The 19,675-nt window shown below is 42.5% G+C and overlaps 1 protein-coding gene across 25 annotated transcripts in view; it reads right to left on the bottom strand.

Annotated features, from left to right (window-relative positions):
- Positions 1 to 1,682: 1,682 nt before the first annotated feature.
- The window catches only part of LMO7 (LIM domain 7), a 480,465-nt gene continuing 462,472 nt past the window's right edge, over positions 1,683 to 19,675 (bottom strand). For 23 of the 25 annotated variants that reach the window (XM_085622039.1, XM_085622044.1, XM_085622040.1 and 20 more), the window contains 3 exons: positions 15,907 to 16,015; positions 13,866 to 13,968; positions 1,683 to 2,539 (listed from right to left, as the gene is read on the bottom strand). In XM_085622039.1, the coding sequence (XP_085478165.1) occupies positions 2,514 to 2,539; positions 13,866 to 13,968; positions 15,907 to 16,015 (238 nt within the window). In that variant the 3' untranslated portion in view covers positions 1,683 to 2,513. The remainder of the gene's footprint in view (positions 2,540 to 13,865; positions 13,969 to 15,906; positions 16,016 to 19,675) is intronic. The other 2 variants (XM_085622024.1, XM_085622029.1) reach the window with 1 other exon arrangement.

The raw sequence follows: 19,675 nt of genomic DNA, 5'->3' as shown, positions 1-19,675 counted from the left end.
CCAGCAAGTCCAGGGGGGGCCGAGGGCCAGAGCGGCAGGAGGGGGAACGGGAGATAGAGCGTCCACTCACCCGGTACTACTATTATTTTTGGCACTTTATTTATTTACCGTGGGACTCCCGCCTCGGCGACAGGGAATGATTCAGGCATGTGAATCTATGAAAGATACCACAATGTTTTTCCCCTTTTCAGTTGTTCCTGAAACGGGGGTGTAGTATATGCGATATTGGAGGATGTGGACAGGATGATGACCAATGCTTTACCTTTCAAGTGAGTTGGGTTCTTGATGAGTTGCTTTATTTCCAATGTGTTGAGAAGTGTATGAAAGGCTTCATTCATGCTTTTTATATTAGAGTTGTCAGGGAGGTCAAGGTCTCAGCGGATTGTGGGGAGGGTCTGTTGGAAAGATGAAAAGGTGACAAAGTAGGAGGTTTCTATTAGGACGTTCTTGTTTGGCCCGGTTGGTCACTAGGTCAGCTGTAAGGAGGCTGCAACTGTTCCTCTTGTTTTGAGTGTGCTGTCTATGTGGTGCATGCTATCACTATTGGTGTGGAGGATGTCCAAGTTGTGGGTGGAGTAGAGCTGTGAACCAGGTTTCAGTGATGAAAGGAGCATCTAAGTTGTGTTGGGTGATGATGTTGGTGATGTCTGGAGCATGACTGCAAAGTGTACATTGATGACCATCAATTGTGTTGTGGGGGGGGTGGGAGAAGTGCTAGTGGGTGGTATGTGGAGAAGGCGTTCGATCTGCAAATGGTGTGAATTTGTTTGCATGCTTTGGGAATGGTGTGAAATGGGATCTTTGCCAGACATATAATTAAGCAAATTTACCTTCAGCATGGATTCTGACTTGGTGTATTCCAGGTCCGGAAAGGTCCACAACAGCTGAACAAGTTGTCTGTATCCTTCCTTAGCTGGGGATGCCCTTTAGAGTTGATTAAATTATGAGAGGTGGCAGGAAACGAAAGATGGAAACCAGTGATGTCACCTCAAGGAAAATGGAACGAATACAATTCCTGCAGAGTTAGATGCTGGAAAATACCAATATGGCTACCTATTGATATATGTGCTAGAAATAAGGGTTGCTTGCCTGGCTAATTCTTTTACAGATGGTTTTGACAGAGAGCCTGCGATGTTACTGTCTGCAGAGATTAATGCTGGCAATACAATGATGTCACTGTGTGCAGAGATGGATGGTGTGAAATGCAATTATGTCACTCCCTGTAGATACTGATAAAACCATAGATGGTTTCCTGCTGACGTGGATGGTCGGTATTTCGTTAGAAGCTTCAGTATTTACCATATAATTATGAAAATGGGGGCAGTATACTATATTATTTTACACGAGTAGCCTAGGCATTAAAATGTTTGAAGGCCGCTCCACCTAAAGTAACATTATTCAAAAAGAGTATTGGTACACAGAGAGAAGCCCTCAAGTGGTTGTTGATTGTTACCAGTAAGTAAATAGCTCTTCCCTGCATTATGCGTTTTTTTCTTTAAGCGAGAGCTGGCAGGATCCCCAAAACATTTTAGGGGCACACTTTGAAATAATCTCCAACACCAAAATAACACAGAGGTCACACCTGCTCTGCAATGCAAGATGGGAAGCGTGTTCAGAAACATTTACAATGCCATATTATGATGTCTGATACTGCAGCTCACACAATGGACACGGTGCAAATAGAAGGTAATGTCCGTATTTATTTGCAGACTTAGCACTTTTATTTACAATTTAAATTCCTCAGATAAGAAAAATATTTTCAGTTACAGCAATGTCCTTCAACGAGTAAGAACACATCCATAAACAACTGGTAGTTGAGGTTTTCCGTACATAAAGTGACAGCAATGTCTCTCCTCTAGTTTACATGCATCCCTCCATTGGCGCCACAGATTCAAAGTTTCATGATGAACCTTGTAAAATCCAACCAAGACGACATACACTGCTTGGAACATTCCTGCTGTCTGAAAAGAGCAACAATATACATACATACATAAACCAGAATACAAAGAGCAAACAGTTTCGAGTGCATTTAAGGTTTCATTAGAGAAGGCCTGCGTTTCTGAATTCGCAGAGTGCATCAAATATAAAGACAGCAAATGCAAATATGCTTTATATAGAATACATAAACTTTGCTCTCTTAAAGAGCATTTTTTAAACAAAATACCCTCTTTGATCCACCAAAGGAAGATGAGGCTCACAGACAAGCCCCCCTCAAAACACAGTTTGAAGTTGGTTCTCGAGTGTCTTTTATGCTTTGAAGTTCAACAAGTGACTGTTTCGGTTCCCCAAGAGAGCTCCATAGTTTGGATTATCATCTGTTCATAAATAAATCAAAAAGAAACTTATAGTACAGTAAAATTAAAGTGAATAAAATATATAGCCTATGGAACCTAGATAACCAAACCAAATGTATGTAGCCCACACATGCACTATATGCTCATATCTCTGAATCAGACTCGGTGGCAAGTTCTTCTTCGGTTATTTGCATCAGTGGGTCCGGGTTCACACTGGCCTCACATTGGGGTTGGCTGTCTGACTGCTGCGAAAGGAAAAAAATGGCACATTAGCATATGCTACAAGACACACAGATCACTCAACATCAAGCGGTAATATGGTCCTCTGAAACCAAATTGCATTTAAAATCTCACTGCAGAAATACTAAATATAATAAAATTAATGAATATATAATGGCATAGTCCCTTCTGGAAACATGATGAAACAAGCTGTGGAAAAGCGACTAGGTTTCGCCTATATGAAATTTATTGGCTTAGTCAAAGTGTTTTTACAGGTTGCACAGCAGCGCAAACTGCTGTGCAATATGGCTTGAAGTAAAAAGAAAAAAAAGCTAGGACGTGGCCAGCATTAACCGCACAGAAACCCGCGCTGTGCAATATGTTAAAAAAAAACAGTGTTGAGGGGGGAGGCAACACATCTGAGAGGGCGAAAAACAATGGAGGGCAGAGGTCGTGGGGAGACACAGGTGCGATGAAGGATAGTTACTTTTGGACATGAACTCAAAGACCCCTCAAACCAGAATCACCTCCTAGCGGGATCAGGAGTAAGCAGTGGTATACAGCTAAAAGAATATGTGATCACAACAATGTAATGCCGGTCACCAGCAATGAGATAATTCTGAGTGAAGGAAGTTTGAACGAATTTTAATCATCCAAATGGTCTGGTATTTGGAAGTCTGACCAACTCTTTAATTTATAGAAAATGCACAGTGTGGGATTCGAGATAAGGCTTCTCATGCCCCAGTGCTTGCAAAACTCAGCCTTTCCATCACTTCTTGTGCTGACTTGAACTACGAAAATATTTCACATTAATGTTTTCTACCAGATATTCTATTCTGAAGGGCTTTTTTAAAATTGGTGGCATTGGTTTAAGTGTTGCAATTGCTTTGATCCACTGCAGTGTTTTCAATAGTCGGATGCTGGCTTGGCCCTTGTGGGGTGCGAATATCTTACTTGCTGCGGTTTTCTTTTTCTATCCAAGCACGTGACAGTAAAGCAACGTAGTAGTTTACTACGAAAGACTCAGCCAAAGAACTTTTGGAAAGATAACGAGTCATTTAATGCCCTCCTGTGCAAACATCTGAAATATACTGCCGGGGCCCCATCTTCTGCACGGAAGGAATTTGGAATACCAGGAATGTTAAAATGCGATTGTATAGCTCACACTCTACCAAGAACATGTCTATTTTCCACTTGTCAGTTATAGATTTGACATACGACTTAATTCCTTGTGTATTTTGACATTAAAAACATTTCCTGTGCTACTGGCCGACATAATGAGAATTAGCCATGAAATGCTTTAATGGTCCACGCTGTCCCTCTCACTGCTTAATACAGATGTTCAACCAGTGGCTTTTCTCTTCGCCACTTTTCACTTAAAATACTAAACATTTGCAGGTGGTGATGGAGGAGACAGTTTGCTGCGTGGATTATTGCTTCAGACCTCTGTTCAACTAGATCCATTACAGGTATCGGAGTTCACTGGAAGAATAGGAAGGAGCTTGCTTCGGACAGAAAAGGCAAACTGAGGACCCCTACGGACAAGCCACAGCAGTTAGGTCTCCGCCCACAACACTGTAAAAGACCTTTGGTTGATTTTAAATGAATATTCAATTCTGACCCCCCCCAAGGAAAAAACACTATGCCCTTTCCATCTAAGAATATATAAGGGTCCTTCAACTTGAACACCTTCAAGAACGTAAAGCTACAGTAACATTGGCAACACCAACTTCAACACTGGAATTTTGCGACAGTATTTATCTGGGTTTTTCAGGCTTGGGTAGAAACCAATTCAGCTGCTGACTTAACAAGCATTTGCAATGCAATCAGTCTCGCCTTTGGGACCTTATATGTATTTAGCTATGCAGCACATTAGCCTGGGTGCTGAACATCTACTGTTCTTCAACACGGAGGGAAAGTAGGCACCAAACTGAGTGACAAACTAGGTATGGGAACACATGGAGAGAAATATTGCCTTTCAGCAGGAAATGGTACAGTCCAAAGCTCGGTTTTAATATAAAATAAGGGCATTCGGTGATCACATCACTGAAAAAACATGATTTGAAAAAAAAATATTGTCTGCGGGTGCTCGTGGAAGACAATTTCTATGGACTGGAATCTAGGGATTACTAATGTGATTATGGTATTTGTCTGACTTCTGCTGGTCGTTTTCTATCAAGAAATTTAAATAGAGGCAGTTGCCAGAAAAAGCAGAAAGCAATTCTGATATTTTACTAATCCTTCATTGCAAACAAACTAAATATTCTCCGGGCTGGGTTTTTAACAACAATGAATGTTAAAATGTTTGCAGTTCCACACAAAGGGAACTTTGTGGATCACGGCTTCCAGACATTTGGGAACTCCATACTCATCTACATACCAGGGAAGCAAATTTAAAAACGAATCTTTCAAACTGGAGCTGAAATCTCTCCCAATTGCAACAGTAAACTCTTTCGGTTCAAGAAATCAATAAAGTTAATTGCCAACCATGGAGCAGACCATACTTAACATGGCCATTACAAAAAGTAAGAGGTAGCACTACAGTTCATACATGCTCATACAGTAATAAAAAAAAGTGTAACATTTTGTGGTTATCACTCACGTCAACGTGGTTATGAAGAGTACCACTAAGTTTAGTGTTAACACCAACTAGTACCAGCACATTAAGAATTAAAGTTTAAGAAATGTGCTATTAGTGTACTCAATCTAATCTTGCCTTTAGGGGATGATTGTATCAAGAGTCATTCAAAGGAGGTCTTATCTTAAAATGCCATTGAGGGAGTAGCATCTCAGACTCATTTAAGGACAAGATGAAAAGAACATGAATCATGCATATTCGCATAAGTATATTTTATGAGGATAGCTGTGAGCTACTGCTTTTGTCAGAGAAATCCTTTTGTTACTTGTGGAATTTCTGCGCCCGGCAGAAGAGCTGAGGGGGTGGAGGGTGCTTTGTATACATAACATGGGTTTAAAACCAACTGCTAGTATGTGCATTGCTTATGTTATCATGCTAGTTGCTATCTGTTGCATACAGTATTTTCTTTTGCACTTAACTGCGTGTGAATGCTTTTGTGCATTGAACCTTACTAAAGTACTGCCTCTCAAAGACCTGTGTAATCTTTTATATCATGGTTACACATTTGTTTTACAGTACAATCAGGTTACAAGGGCACTAGGACAGTGCCCCTTCCATTTCTGGTGCTTTGCAAAAGTTTCAAGATATTCTTAGAGTTTCTCGCTGCTCAAATGGGTGTAATTTCTGATTTCTATCCGTTTCCCTGGACTTTAATGCTAGATTTTGCTCGTGAGAATGGGTCACACTAAGTGTCACACATTTGGTCACTGACTGTCACTCATACCTACACTCAAACTATGAAAATTTCACACATAAGCTCTCTGAAACCTTGGCAGCTATAAACAGACAGGTAAAGAAATTCAGCCAACTTTTCCAGCCCTGGCTTTTAGTCATCGCTTTGCATGCAGTTGTTTCAAGTCCATATGACTAATGTCATAAGGAAACTTCAAGACTCAGGGCAGTTCAATGTTGCTTAAAAAAATCAGTAGTCCATGCCCTCAGCCTGAAACAGTTTGAATACAGGTCTCTTGTCACTGACGCTGCCAAAACGATGTATAGGGAGCAGCAGGGTCGATTGTATGATGCCGGGGACAAGGCGGGAAAGTTGATTGCGTGGCTGGATAAGAAGGAGAGAGTGAATCGTGTGGTCCCGGAGCTGCGTGTCTCGGATGGAGTGTGTGTGACTGAGCCTGGTGAGATTGTGGAATGTTTCGCTGACCACCTCCGGGCCGTGTACTCCCCGGTGACTGATACGGATGAAGAAGACTCTTGCCTTCTGCTGAGGGATATTGCTTTGCCCGGCCTGTCCGTCGAAGACCGTGAGCAGCTGGACGCCCCCTTGTCTGTAGATGAAATTGCAACTGCGATTCGGTCCCTTCGCTCGGGCAAGGCGATGGGTCCCAACGGGCTGCCTATTGAATTATATAAGTTGCGCCCGGATAAACTCGCGCCCTTCCTCCGTCATATGTTTCAGGAGTCCCTTGAGGCAGGCTCCCTTCCTGACGACCAGCGTCTGGCTACGATAGTCGTGATCCCCAAGGACAGTAAGCCACGAGATCGCTGTGCCTCCTACAGGCCTATTTCACTGCTAAATGCAGAGCCTAAAATCCTGGCTAAAGTCCTTGCCAATCGTTTGTTGAGCGTCATCTGCGATTTGATTCATCCTGATCAATGCGGCTTCATCCCTCACCGTAACACCGCTCTCAACTTGCGGCGTCTTCACGGCGCCCTCGCCAGGGCGGAGTACCTCTCCGAACCGGCCGTGCTGGTATCTTTAGACGCCACGATGGCCTTTGACACCATCGAGTGGCCATTCCTCTGGGCTGTCTTGACCAAATTCGGCTTTGGGGAGGGATTTCTTGGCTGGGTGAAGCTTCTTTACACGGGACCCATGGCTCAGGTGGTGGTTAATGGGCGGGTCTCTCGGCCCTTCGCTCTCGGTAGGGGTACGAGGCAGGGGTGCCCGTTGTCCCCTCTGCTCTTTGCTCTTGCCTTGGAGCCGCTCGCTGCTTGGCTCCGATGGGAGCCCTCGATCAGAGGGATCCGGTGGGCCCCGGGCTTCGAGGATCGGGTCTCGTTGTATGCGGACGATATTCTCCTGTATCTCACCTCGCCGCGGCAGTCGCTTAATGTTCTCTTTGATGTTCTGACTTCCTTTGGGAGAAATTCGGGTCTAACGATCAACTGGTCTAAATCCTGTGTCTATCCTATCTCCGGTGACCCTCCTCTCTTGCCGCCTCGGCTTCCGATCCAATTATCTCTGTCCGGCTTTAAATACTTGGGAATATACGTCTCGAGGGACCCGGTGGCTCGCTATGAGCGGAATCTCCTGCTTCCACTTCGGCGTTTGAGGGAGGACACGGCTCGGTGGTGTAAGCTGCCCTTGTCCCCGCTGGGTCGGGCAGCACTGTTTAAAATGATGTCCCTTCCCAGATTCCTCTATGCACTTCAGAACTCCTTCGATGTCATTCCTGTGTCCTACTTTCGGGAGGTGGAGAGCCTGCAGAGGAGACTGGTGTGGGACGGACGGGCGCGTATCGCTCTGGCAAAGCTTACTCTCCCCTGGTACGACGGGGGCATCGCGCTTCCCGACATTCGCAGGTATTATTGGGCCTCACAGCTATCGGCCATTAACCATGCCACGTATGCGCCTGGCTTGAATCCGGCGTATGAGATGGATAAATTCCTGCTTCCCGGCGGAAACTATAACAGGGCACTTTACTCCAGCTCGGCTGGACGGACCCTTACGGGCCCTACTAAGATTGCGGTACGGATCTGGAAGGCGGCCAATGTAGCCATGGGCTGGAGTGAGCGATTAACATGTGCTACTCCTCTGTTTGCCTCCGACCGCCTGGGAAGCCTCTGGACAACGAAGGGGTTTGAACGTTGGGACACGATTGGTATTAGTAGAGTGGGAGACTTATGGATTAAGGGTGCGGTTAAAACATTCGCGGCGCTCCAGAGCGAATACGAACTTACGGAAAGGGAGTTCTTCCGCTACGCCCAGATTCGGCATGCCCTGCTCTCTGTTTTTGGGGAGGGGACCAAGATCCCGGCTTCTTCGCCCCTCGAGGACCGCATACTCGATGGTCATGTCCCCGACAGTACTATCTCTTTAATTTATAAAAAACGTATCAATAATCGGGCTGACCTCTTGGTGCGCCTCCGGGAGGCGTGGACGGGGGATGGGGTGGAACTGGACGACGAGGACTGGCAGTCCGCACTGTCGTCCCCCAAGGAAGTGGCCATTCCAGCCCGTCTCCGCCTGGTCCAGCTTAAGATTCTCCACCGGGTGTATGTGACGGGTCCCCGTTTGGTCTCGATGGGATTTTCTGAAGACGGGCTCTGCAAGCGGGGATGTGGACTCAGTGCCACCTTTCTCCATATTCTTTGGGAGTGTCGCGAGGTGGCGGAATACTGGCGCCGGGTTCATGTGGTCATGGGAAAAGTCACCGGGGTTGCGCTGCTGCCGGAGGTGCGTCACTGTGTCCTGAATGTGTGGGAGCCCAATGATTATAACGCGGCTCAGACTCGGTGGGCGGCCCTGGGGAACATGATTGCCAAGAGAGATATAGCGCAGCTTTGGGGTTCCCAGCGGCCTCCCACCGTGTCCGTATGGAAGGAGAACATGGACTGGTGCATGTTCAGGGAGAAGACTGTGTATGTGGCTCGTGGTAAACCGGGGGCATGGGGTAGAATCTGGGGGCAATGGAACGCGTATCGTGGGGGTATCTGTATTCCCCCCCTAGTGGACACCGATATTGCTTTGTCCCCCTGACCCTTGATGGTTCCTTGCGACTTTTGGAATAACCGAATATAGACGTTCCTCTCCCGTGACCCCCCCCCCGACCTATCAGTACTCCCTCCTCTTGATAGCTATTTGAAGGTCTGAAGTAGAGTCCCCCGGATGTAGCCTGACCCACATTTTTTGCCCTTATGACTCGCCTTTGGTTTTTATTTGTTATTTATGTTAAACCTATGTATCCTGCTTCCCTAGGACTATCCGGAGCCATGTACGGGGCTGGGCCCCGGGAGTCGACTACTGCCTTAACATCTGTATGATCCTTTCTGCATCTAGCGGCCGGCCCTGGTGGTTGTAGGCCCATGCTTGTAATTGATTTAATGTTCAATAAAATTTTCAAAAAAAAAAAAAAAAATCAGTAGTTATTGGAGGTGTCAAAAATGAAATGAAGCTGCTTTTATACAGTCATTTAGCAACTTGTGGCAATTCAGAAGCACTTCTGTTCAATCATTTGCATATAAAATCTGAAGTGACATTTTGTTTGAAAACTACTTTTACTAAGATAATAATCGTGTCTTTCAAGCTCAAATCTTTGACCCAATGTGAACTTTTTTTGAGCCCATTTCAAATCGCCAGCATAACTGATGAATGCAATTGATCCCAAGATTTAAAGATTTTCTCACAAATCTGAATTATAAAGTCAAGTGTTCTGAACTACTCTGTGCCCAGGGCCCTTACAGAGGTCACAAACCATATTAGTGATGGAAGATAACACTAAAGAGTCCACAACCACCACCTTTGTAGTTTTTAGGTCTCGCCTGATCCAGCGCATGCGCTGGTCTGGTAAGGCTTATTGAGAGGGCTCCAAAAAGTGCTACCAGGCCAGCCTAGATTGACCGCGATTACTTTCACTTTCGTGGCCGCACGGCCGCTTTGATGTTTGATCGCGATCACTTTCATCACTTCCGCGGCCGCTTGGCATAGCCAATAGGTCTCGCTTTTGGGACCTTATAAGTATTTAGTTATGCAACTGTAGCATGGCTAAATACTTATAGGGTCCCAAAGGCGAGACCTATTGGCTATGCCAATGCTTGTTACCTTTGCCACTTGTTCTGGATAGTTTAACCAACCACTGGCAAAGCCAATTGGTCAGTTTCGCATTTTGAGTCTTCACAAACAATATTAAAGAATGTTCTGCTGCAGTATACTTTTGAGATTTAATATAGTCTCTAATGCTTTGCAATGCGAAATTTTTGATACTGAAATGCTAGCACTCCAAAGGAGGTGTATGAAACACCCAACACCCAACAGCATGATGTGAGGGAGAAATACCCCAGAGGGTGAAGCCAAAGCATAATTTACATATACTTTAAATGACTGGTAGCAATATGTCAAAATGTCAAGTCAGACCCAACAGTGGTCAAGTGGTGTGAGCTGGTTGTGTGGGGATGGGAAGCACATGGTCGGTTCATCCTTTCCTGACCGTTGGTGATCCCTTCCCTTCCAATTTCTCTCCCCTTCCTATTAAATGCTTTTTAGACCTATGCGACAAGAAGCCCAGAGTTATCAAACTTGCACTGTAACTAAATTAAGAGTAGTGCACACAACTGAAATGATTCTCAAAAGGACTGTTGATCAGTACCGTCAAAAGGCATTATGCTCACTTAATGAACAATGCAGGCTTAGAGAAGAGCTCTGCCAGCTCCACTTGCACTGTTGAGACCCCGGATAACCCAAGCTCAAGGCAACTAAGAAGGTGGAATAACCTGTAAGCCGACGTTTCGCACATTATTCAAATTAGAGACAAGAAAGGTTTTCAGGTCTGGTCAAATTTGCCATTTTCCAACGTGTTCCCATTTCAGTGGGGTGGGTCAGGCTTCCAACACTTAAACTACCTTAGACCACAAGTTAGGTGTAGGGATTGATGTCAAAGACTACACACATGCTGAACTGCAGAAGAAATACATGCCTTTGTATGTTAATTGCTTCTTAGACATGAAAAAAACTTTGCTTGCTTTGGCCGGTGAATTCCTTTTTTTTTTTTGTCCTGATCATTGTTCCTAAATATTATGTTTCTTCAGTAAACTACCTTTACAATTAAAACCTGCTGACAGAAAAAGCACTGCTCAGCTTTATGCATGTTTGAAAAGGCATTTAATTTTAGAGTTCATAATTATAAGATGACAATTTTTAAAGAACATCATCCAATCAAGAGAGGGGGGAGTTAGAAGAGATAGTTATCCATTCATCTTCCAAAGCATATGTCATAAATCAGGGGGGAATGGATCACTTGTAACCAAAAGTGGAGGTTCGTAAATCTGAAATTGAAAATATTAACACCTAGATAGGTGTTAATGAGAACCCTCAATAGCGTATTTTTTGAGTGGTATGGGCGGTTCTGGGCGGTTTATCTTGATTCTCCGCCTTATAAATACGCATCAGCATTATCATTGGAGGTGGTGCTGAAGGTTAGGTTATGTATGTTGTCCTGTTTATTTATCGAATCTACCGAGACCATCTCGCAACTTTCACGATATATTTACATTCTTTCCAATGACTCGATAAACCAAGGGAAACATATCGTAAAAACGTGATCGGACAATCGTACCGCCCACTAAGATATATCTTTCCTTGGCTACTACAATCCCACAGTATATCAGAGATTTGCCATTATATAAGTTGTTTGACAGTATCAATAAGAATTGCCATTTTTTGCTTGTTCATTGTTTTAACTCACTTGTCTTTTTTAGCCCATTGCCACCCAAAATTGGGGGTTTCTTTTCATTGATTGTCTCTTAGGTTTCATTTTCATTTCTCCACAGGTAACAATATTTCTGAGACGTAGCTATCTATCACATTGTTTGAAGACAGCATTTTTTCAATTGCTTGAACTGTACAACAACAGCTCACACCACTAACAGGTCCTGAAGAATGCCCCACGACCCCCTCCTGGGGCAATGAATGGGCAGAAACATGTCGACCTATTGATATGGACACCTACAGTGCTTTGGTTACATAACCTAACCTTCAGCACCACCTCTCTTTTTTAACAGTCTCCCCACACGCCCACCAGAATAAATCGTCATTTCTTCAAGGCAGTGTGGGTACGACACTTTTAACCTCACTATCACTTTTGCACAATTATTACTGATCACTACCAAGAAGCAGTGGTTCCCTCCAGGTGGAGGCAGCATGACAAAAGAGACCCAATGATAATGCTGATGCGTATTTATAAGGCGGAGAATCAAGATAAACCGCCCAGAACCGCCCATACCACTAAAAAAATACGCTATTGAGGGTTCTCATTAACACCTATCTAGGTGTTAATATTTTCAATTTCAGATTTACGAACCTCCACTTTTGGTTACAAGTGATCCATTCCCCCCTGATTTATGACAAATTTTTAAAGAACACCACGTGTTGAAATCTAATTTAGTTAGGAACCACACTGTACTCATTATATACAATTAAAGCAGAACAATCATGAGCGTGTTGGTATGTGGCAGGAGATAGGGGGGTGCAGGCATACTTTTAGGACTTCTATCTAGTCACAACCCACAAGCACTTGTCCCTTAAGTATAATAAAGAATCCAGACTTGGTTTTGGACAATGGACAAAAGTTTTTGGTTAGAAGAAACTAATTTGCCAAATATATAAAATTTGTTGCATTGCATAAAATTTCAGGTGCAAGCTTCCAGTTTACCTTATATGTATATGAGATATGTATGAACGTTGATGTAAACGGTCATCCTATTGGACTGCAAGCAGTAAAATGAGAGCAAACAGACAGCACACTGCATTCAGTGGTATAGCACATCGTCTCAGATGTGCTGCAGTGCAAAATTTAGGGAATCTGAGAAGACAAGAGGTAAGTAAAGAGGGTGCATTGAACTAACCCCTAGACAGAGCTAGTTCGTGATGGAAAATGTGTCTTTTTTTGAGCCTGGCAAATATTGTAAAATCATTTCGAAGTAATGTCTAACCGACTGTGCCATGGACCGCAGCAAACATATCTGAAAGGAGTCCCCAAATCACGAGGTCCTAATATATTATCATTAAATTAGGTTCGAATTATATTTAACAAATAACTACATTGTTATTTCTCCACTGTGACACAAATACACATCAACTTTAAAAACTATTACCTTTATTCTTCCTACTTGAATCAAATATTATTTTAAGGGAGCTGGTCCTTGAGACGTCAAGCAGAATTTAATGTCTTAATTTTTAAAATCAATTGGGTTGTCTCTGTATCTCTGCTGTCGAGGTGGGTAGGGGAGAGAGGATGCAGAAGGGGCAATCAACACAGGAGGAGGAAAGGTTTTTCACCAGTGAGAAACAAAAAAGAAAATGCAAATAGGAACTGCAAATTATTTTACCTTTTCCGACCGAATACTCCCCGTTTATCACATCTCTTATAATCTAGAACAATGAATATTAGCCTCCCACTTAAAGTATCAATCCGTTGTCTACATTCTCACCGCACCCATGCCATTGAGGCAAGATACAGATTGCTTGCTACAAACAGCAGCAAAAAGGGAAAAAGTATTTGCATAAACTAATTAACTGATGGGAGTTCATGCCTAGTTGTTAGTGGCAAAACAGTCACACACATGTATTTAATTTTGCAACGAGTAGAAGAGCATGCAGCTTAATTGTAGGCTCTAATTAATGGCTGAATCTAACGAAACCAATATTTATGTTACTCCTGTAAACAGGAAATCATGGTAAGACTATGATTTTAATTTAATGAGACAAAGGTGCATCTGTTGAGCACATGTGGGAATCAATTTCCTCAGGGGCATTGCAGCAAACTATCCACAGCAGCTGGACTGTTCTCTGGGTTTATGTTGTGTCTAAGGACACACAAAATAATTGGTTTTGTGACAAGACCACCATTGATTAAAACAGAACAAGTGAAGCCACAATAATGATCCAAAGGATATTTCAAGAAATTGGATCAGTGCCTAAACATCAATCTTAAAAGTGCAACAGACATATGCAACTCATACACAATTGGGTATTGGCTTACTTTTGAATCTGGTGTAGCAGCTGTTGCAGTACAATTCGTTGTTTCGGATTCTGACTTCTGCTCCGGTTTGTGAGCCTCCAAGGTCAGATTCACAAGCGACACACTGAGGAAAAGAAGTGCATTACAATGCCAGAAGGGGTAAGTGACCTGTAATGAGTCATAAGGTTTGCAGCAAAAAAGGCAGCAAAGCTTGCACCCTGAATCCCAGCAGCAGCAGAGCAACATTCAGAGGTTAGAGGGCTAAAAATAAGCCAAACTGAACAAATACAATTTGTTATTGCAGAAGTCAGGACAGATAAAAAAAAAAAAAAAGATAAGTAGAGTCTGAAAAGATCTGATTGGTTAATTAAAGCTCACCTAGAATTTGATTGAAGGCAAATATTAGATTTTGAAAAACAGGGTGGGATATCCAATTGCAGATGCCATGCAACATTATAAGCACCAAGGCAGGCAACTTTACCAACTAAGATTTCCTTTAATGTGTGTTTGATGTGCTGTTAAATACATTAACTAATATAGTTAGCCCTACTTTAAGCGTATTTACTCTATTTCCACCATTTTGTTTTTAGTTGATATTTAACGTGATCCTTCATATTCTTTAAGGGCAACTGCTTGGACCTTTCTTTTCCGGTTTGATCTTTCACTATAGTTGAGATTTCATGATGGTGCATAAAGATTCCATCTTCATTGCATTTCTATGCTTTTGGCGTTTTAATTTTCGCACAATTTATCAGTGTTAGTAGGTTGGTAGTGAGGTAAGAAAGGATTCCAAGGTACAAAACTATAGCCTTTCTTATCTCACTGTGATGTGCCTGGACCTGTAGTGTAGAGAGTGTCAATAGGCTTCCAACGATACTGAGAATTCAAAACGAACAAGTTATGGGAGAAAATAATTCCCAAATACAACACTAAACGGAATACTAACTCTCCCTTATGGGGAAACCAACGTGAAAAACTTAGGAATGATAAAATATTTAAGGGGGAGAAAGTAGTGAACTAATTAGCCGATCTTTTAAACGACAATCAAGTGCCCATTCAGGCAATGGTCTGTTGCTTACAGCTACTCTTTAATCAGGTTTGAGTACTTACTGATTTGTAATTGTGATATTTATCCTATCTTTAAAATGCTTCGCTGGTTGCCATTTCAACGAGAAACTGAATGCAAATTGTCTACAACAGAAGCAGGAACTTGCCAAGAGCTGATGTTTCTAAGATCAGCAATTTTCAAACTGCCTCAGATTTTCTCTTTGCTGCACTGAGATAAAAAAAAAATGTAAATAATATTACACATCTGTCTAGTTCCTTATGCTCTTAGGGGAGCGTTCCGAACGTGCTTAGTACAATCAGCGTTTGGATATGCACTTCTTTGTTTTACATCTATGTCAGGTACTCCTTGAGGTATGTACAATATATTTGTGTTAGGACTGATTACCTCGGTGGATTGTATACAAATGCTTGTATATGCAAATGAAAAGTTTAACATTTAAGCAACCGTTAGACAATTGATGATATCCATCAAATTTCCCACAATGTGCAATAAAGGGCATTATAACTCAGTTTGGATCAGGATCTGCGTTAATGTATTATAGAATGAACACATATGCAAGCATCCTTCCTCAACATGATCAAAATGAATGGCTGTCTGTCAGTGCACATTCATATGTTCTTCTAGTTAAGAAGCTGGCATGGCCAGTTGGAATTCTAGACTATGGGTGGTGGTCACTAATATTTCACATTGCTACCTTATGTTATTTGTTCCGGTTTCATGGTTTTACTCAATGTCAGATTTAGCCTTCTTTTAAATGTTCATGACCCACCACAGACTGTTGGCTAGAGTGTGCTAAACAAAAATCTTTGGGAATTTTCTAACTGCATCAGCTTTAAATTTACAACACCGTACACTACCCAAATGTTATACTACTGTTACATGGAATTATGCATGCAAGACAAAGCTGGTGTTAGTTGAGCGCCCGCAACCAAGTTTCCGCCGAGCCATGCTTTCTCCAAGGGCAGTTGCTTGGGTACCCTTCCCAACTCTCACCTTAAAACACGTTATATGATAACAAAGACCCAGAGACTCGATGATCATGGCAGCTCCCTTGCCCAGATTGTTATTACAATATGAGCACAATTTTTTTCCACTCACAGACCTAGATACAGAATGAGAAGGTCACTGGAAATTGTATATCAGTTGACTAATGTAGAAATATTTTAAGACCGCATAAGATACTGCTGTTAAAATGTGAATACAATACTTACAGAAGGAACAGTAAAGCAATAGTTACACTGGGAAGAAGCTTCTCCACAGGAGACATCCCCAAACACCTCAAATTCCTTCAGACACCCCTCCCCATTCTTCAGTCACAGTATGCCCCCCAAAAAAGAAAAGTATGCCTATTTTTTCCAATTCCAAGTTTTTCAATCATATTAATGGAACCAACTGTCACCCTCGCAGAACCTCTAAAGCATTCAAAATGCACATGCCAAAAGACTTCACAAGACTCTAGTTTTGGGGTTTTTTAAGCAAAAAAGAATTGGTCTTTAGTTAAGAAAAAAGGTTAGTAGATTCTACTGAAGAACATGTTTAATGGAAGCATTGCAGATGTAAGTCTGCTCTGTTGATGTCTTCTCTAGAGGTTCCTTGCTACAGATTTCCAGGAAAAGTTAAACTTATCCATCTCGTCTACAACCACCAAGTGGCCCTTTTTAAATAAACTGTTACCAGGATACCCCGTGGTGCTGGCCCATCAAACAGAATAAGAAGATTTAGATCAATTGCTTCCTAATGATTGCAATCACACCTACCATACACAAAAATGTCATTTGACATACAGTAATGACCAAAGGTTATGTGTCAAGGGGAGATTCTATTACCTCCTGGACACTCCAGAACTATGCAGACACGGTCTTGACTGCTTGAACATGGGAGGTAAACTCCTTGATGGCAATTGAGGCATGTGTAGGAGGGCAAGCTGTGTACAGTGCAGTATACAAGACTGCTCCTGGCATAACCAGATGCAGTATGCACAACGGCCTTCAAAACGAACATTATTGCAAAGAGCTTTATTGATTCCTGGGTAATTTCAGCTCACCAAAACTGTTCAAACCGATTTAGCAGTTGGTAACGGTTTCTCTGGGCTATGATTTGACAATCAAGCAAATAGGGTAGATACATACATCTTTGTAGCTAAGATGTTGTGGTCTTTTAGTGCACACACTCTGGACAGCATACAGCCTCAAAGTTAGCACCTGTAGTGATAAAGCAGGTCCAATGACAAAGCTGAGAATAACTCTGCAATAATTAAAACAATAGTTGTGTGGTAGTAGGTCAATTGTTACTGTACAACCCAGTGCCCCAGTACTGTACATGCCAATCGCCCATGTTGCTAGATTTAAGATTTGGCCCAGGGCTCACAGCTTACATAATTCCAGGAGAAGATAGAGGATCATTTACAGAAATTTACTTTGTCACATAGATGTTATGCTTTCTTAGGGAATTAAAGAGTACAATTTCTGAATCCTGTAGTCCTCTAGATAAATGGGATTACTCTAAGCCCTAGAGACTGGATAGCCTTCAAATGTCGATCTGTAATGTGTCACTTGAACCTTGCTTGGTGCATGAAGAAACTGTTCCGATAAGAGTAGAGTATTGCAAAGTACAGTCTAGGAAAATAATTATTTGGCAGACATGCAGTTAGGCAGGTGCCCCCTAGGTGGGTTGCCATCGCCGCACGCTCTGCCACCCGTCCTGTAGTCCCCTCGAGGTCTCACCCTTCCCTACCCACCGGTGGATTAAGGTCCTCCATGGCTTGACACCACAAGGCTTCCTTTCTCACCCGCCAGCATGCAATTCCCCCCTCACCCTACTTTGTAGCAAACAGGCGCGGAAGGACAGACTATCCACTCAACCCCATGAGGGAGGTTGTGCCCTCCCTCTGCCCAACCCCAGTGGCGGGATACTAGGACCCTTTAATTCTCCTCCCCCCTGGTTTATATGGGACCACGGTCCGCCAACTCCTCGACAATTGCTACCAAGGGAGAATCCCCGCACTGAGCCAGCTAGTCTTCTCGGCTCTTCTGTGTTATGTACCATATCTCTGTGCCTTTCCCCCCCCCACCGACCCCATCCCTTTTTTCCTTCTCTCCCCTCCTTTAGTAGCATCTGATAGTACTAGTATGGTTTCTTCCTCCCTGTACTACAACGTAACCATGTTGAGTATTTTTGTTTTTTTTTTAAAACTGACGAAACACCAGAAGAAAAATGATTTTGCAGTACAGATGATTAAAAGCTATAACACATTTCTATGGTGAAGACATGCTCTGCTAGCATAAGGAGAAAGAAAGCAGTTGTCACTTAAAGATGTCAATCTGACTTCATTAGATTAGGACTTGAGAGGCTTTAGAATATTGGATTTAAATAGCTGGATTTTTATTTGTCTATCCTAAAACGTTTTGGATCCTGAACGGTGAGGAGTTTATGTGGAAATCATGGATAATTCTGAAGGGATTCAAGCCATTTAATTGGAAATTAATGATCCTCTTGAATTAAAGGAAATTACAGTCTCTTAGCAGTTATTGCAAAGCTCATGTTGCTTGTTGCTAAAATTGCAACTTCGCTATACAGATGCAGCTATTCTGGAGAAGAATGAGGTCTTTCCATACCTGTATGTTTCTAACTGATGCCTACTGAGCAGGCAAAATTCAGCAGCAGCCATTTCGTTGAAAGTCTAGTCATGGCTGTTGATAATTGTATCGATTGTAGTAATTTGCTTCCTTTAAGAAAGTATCACCAACTTGTAGACAAAGAAACAAGTTGTCCAAAAGACAGTAGCTCATCTGATATGGCGCTGTGATGGGTATTGTCATGTTAGGCATATCCTATAAGCCTTACAGTAAGATGCCTTTGAATTTCTGACCATTTCCACAATGCACTATAGTAAAGGCATTCATCGACCTGGGCCCATCTCTCCAAACATTTAAACTGATAGGTCCCTCTACTTGAGAGATTATGAAGTTTTTAATATAGCTTGTGCCCAGTCTCATTGCAGTTTATACCCTCGACTGATTTGACAATGATAAAAGAAAAAACATTGTGGGTATTTTGATTAAGTCGGGGTCCGCAGACTCCATTAATGAATCAGTAGGGTTCCCCAGATTCCAATAATGAATCAGTGGGGGGTCCCAAATCCAAGTAATAAATACGTGTGGAGGTGTGGGGGGATCCACAGAAGTCAAAAGGTTATGAACCACTGTTCTAAGGTAAGGGAGGGAGAAAAGAAGAGAATTACAAGACACTTTACTCGGTTTCAAATTAAATGGCTAAAATTCAGAAACTGAGAAGCTGAATCATAAAACTCCGATTACTGTCCACATTTATCCCCTACAGCAATACATATCTTTCATTAATGGTAACATATTCATATCCTGAAAAGAATACATAATATTGCTGCCAGGAGGCTAGGATCCTGGGTAAACTGCCTGGCTTAAAGAAGAAAGTCATATATACAGTCTGGCACAATATCAGATAGTAAGTTGCCAAGCCCAACTATCATTATGAAGCAAAATAATAGGGCACTGGATCTGCACACACCCTGCCCTCGCCAACTATGAGGAAGGCTGTACTTAAAGTTCCACCTGGAGAATAAACAGGATGTCGACTCGCCAAAGTACAAAAATATGCACATAATAGCAGTCTTTAATAAAACCTACATGGCACTTCGGGCAATCACATGGCTTTTATTTCAGAACTTGCGAAATCCAATCCAACTTAGAAAACAATTTGACTGATGAAACAATGTAGTTACAGACCC

This window comes from Triturus cristatus, chromosome 8 (genome assembly GCF_964204655.1).
Source record: "Triturus cristatus chromosome 8, aTriCri1.1, whole genome shotgun sequence".
Classification (NCBI taxonomy): Eukaryota; Metazoa; Chordata; class Amphibia; order Caudata; family Salamandridae; genus Triturus; species Triturus cristatus.
Note: the sequence above shows the minus strand (reverse complement) of the source record. Positions and strands in the feature narration are given on the sequence as shown.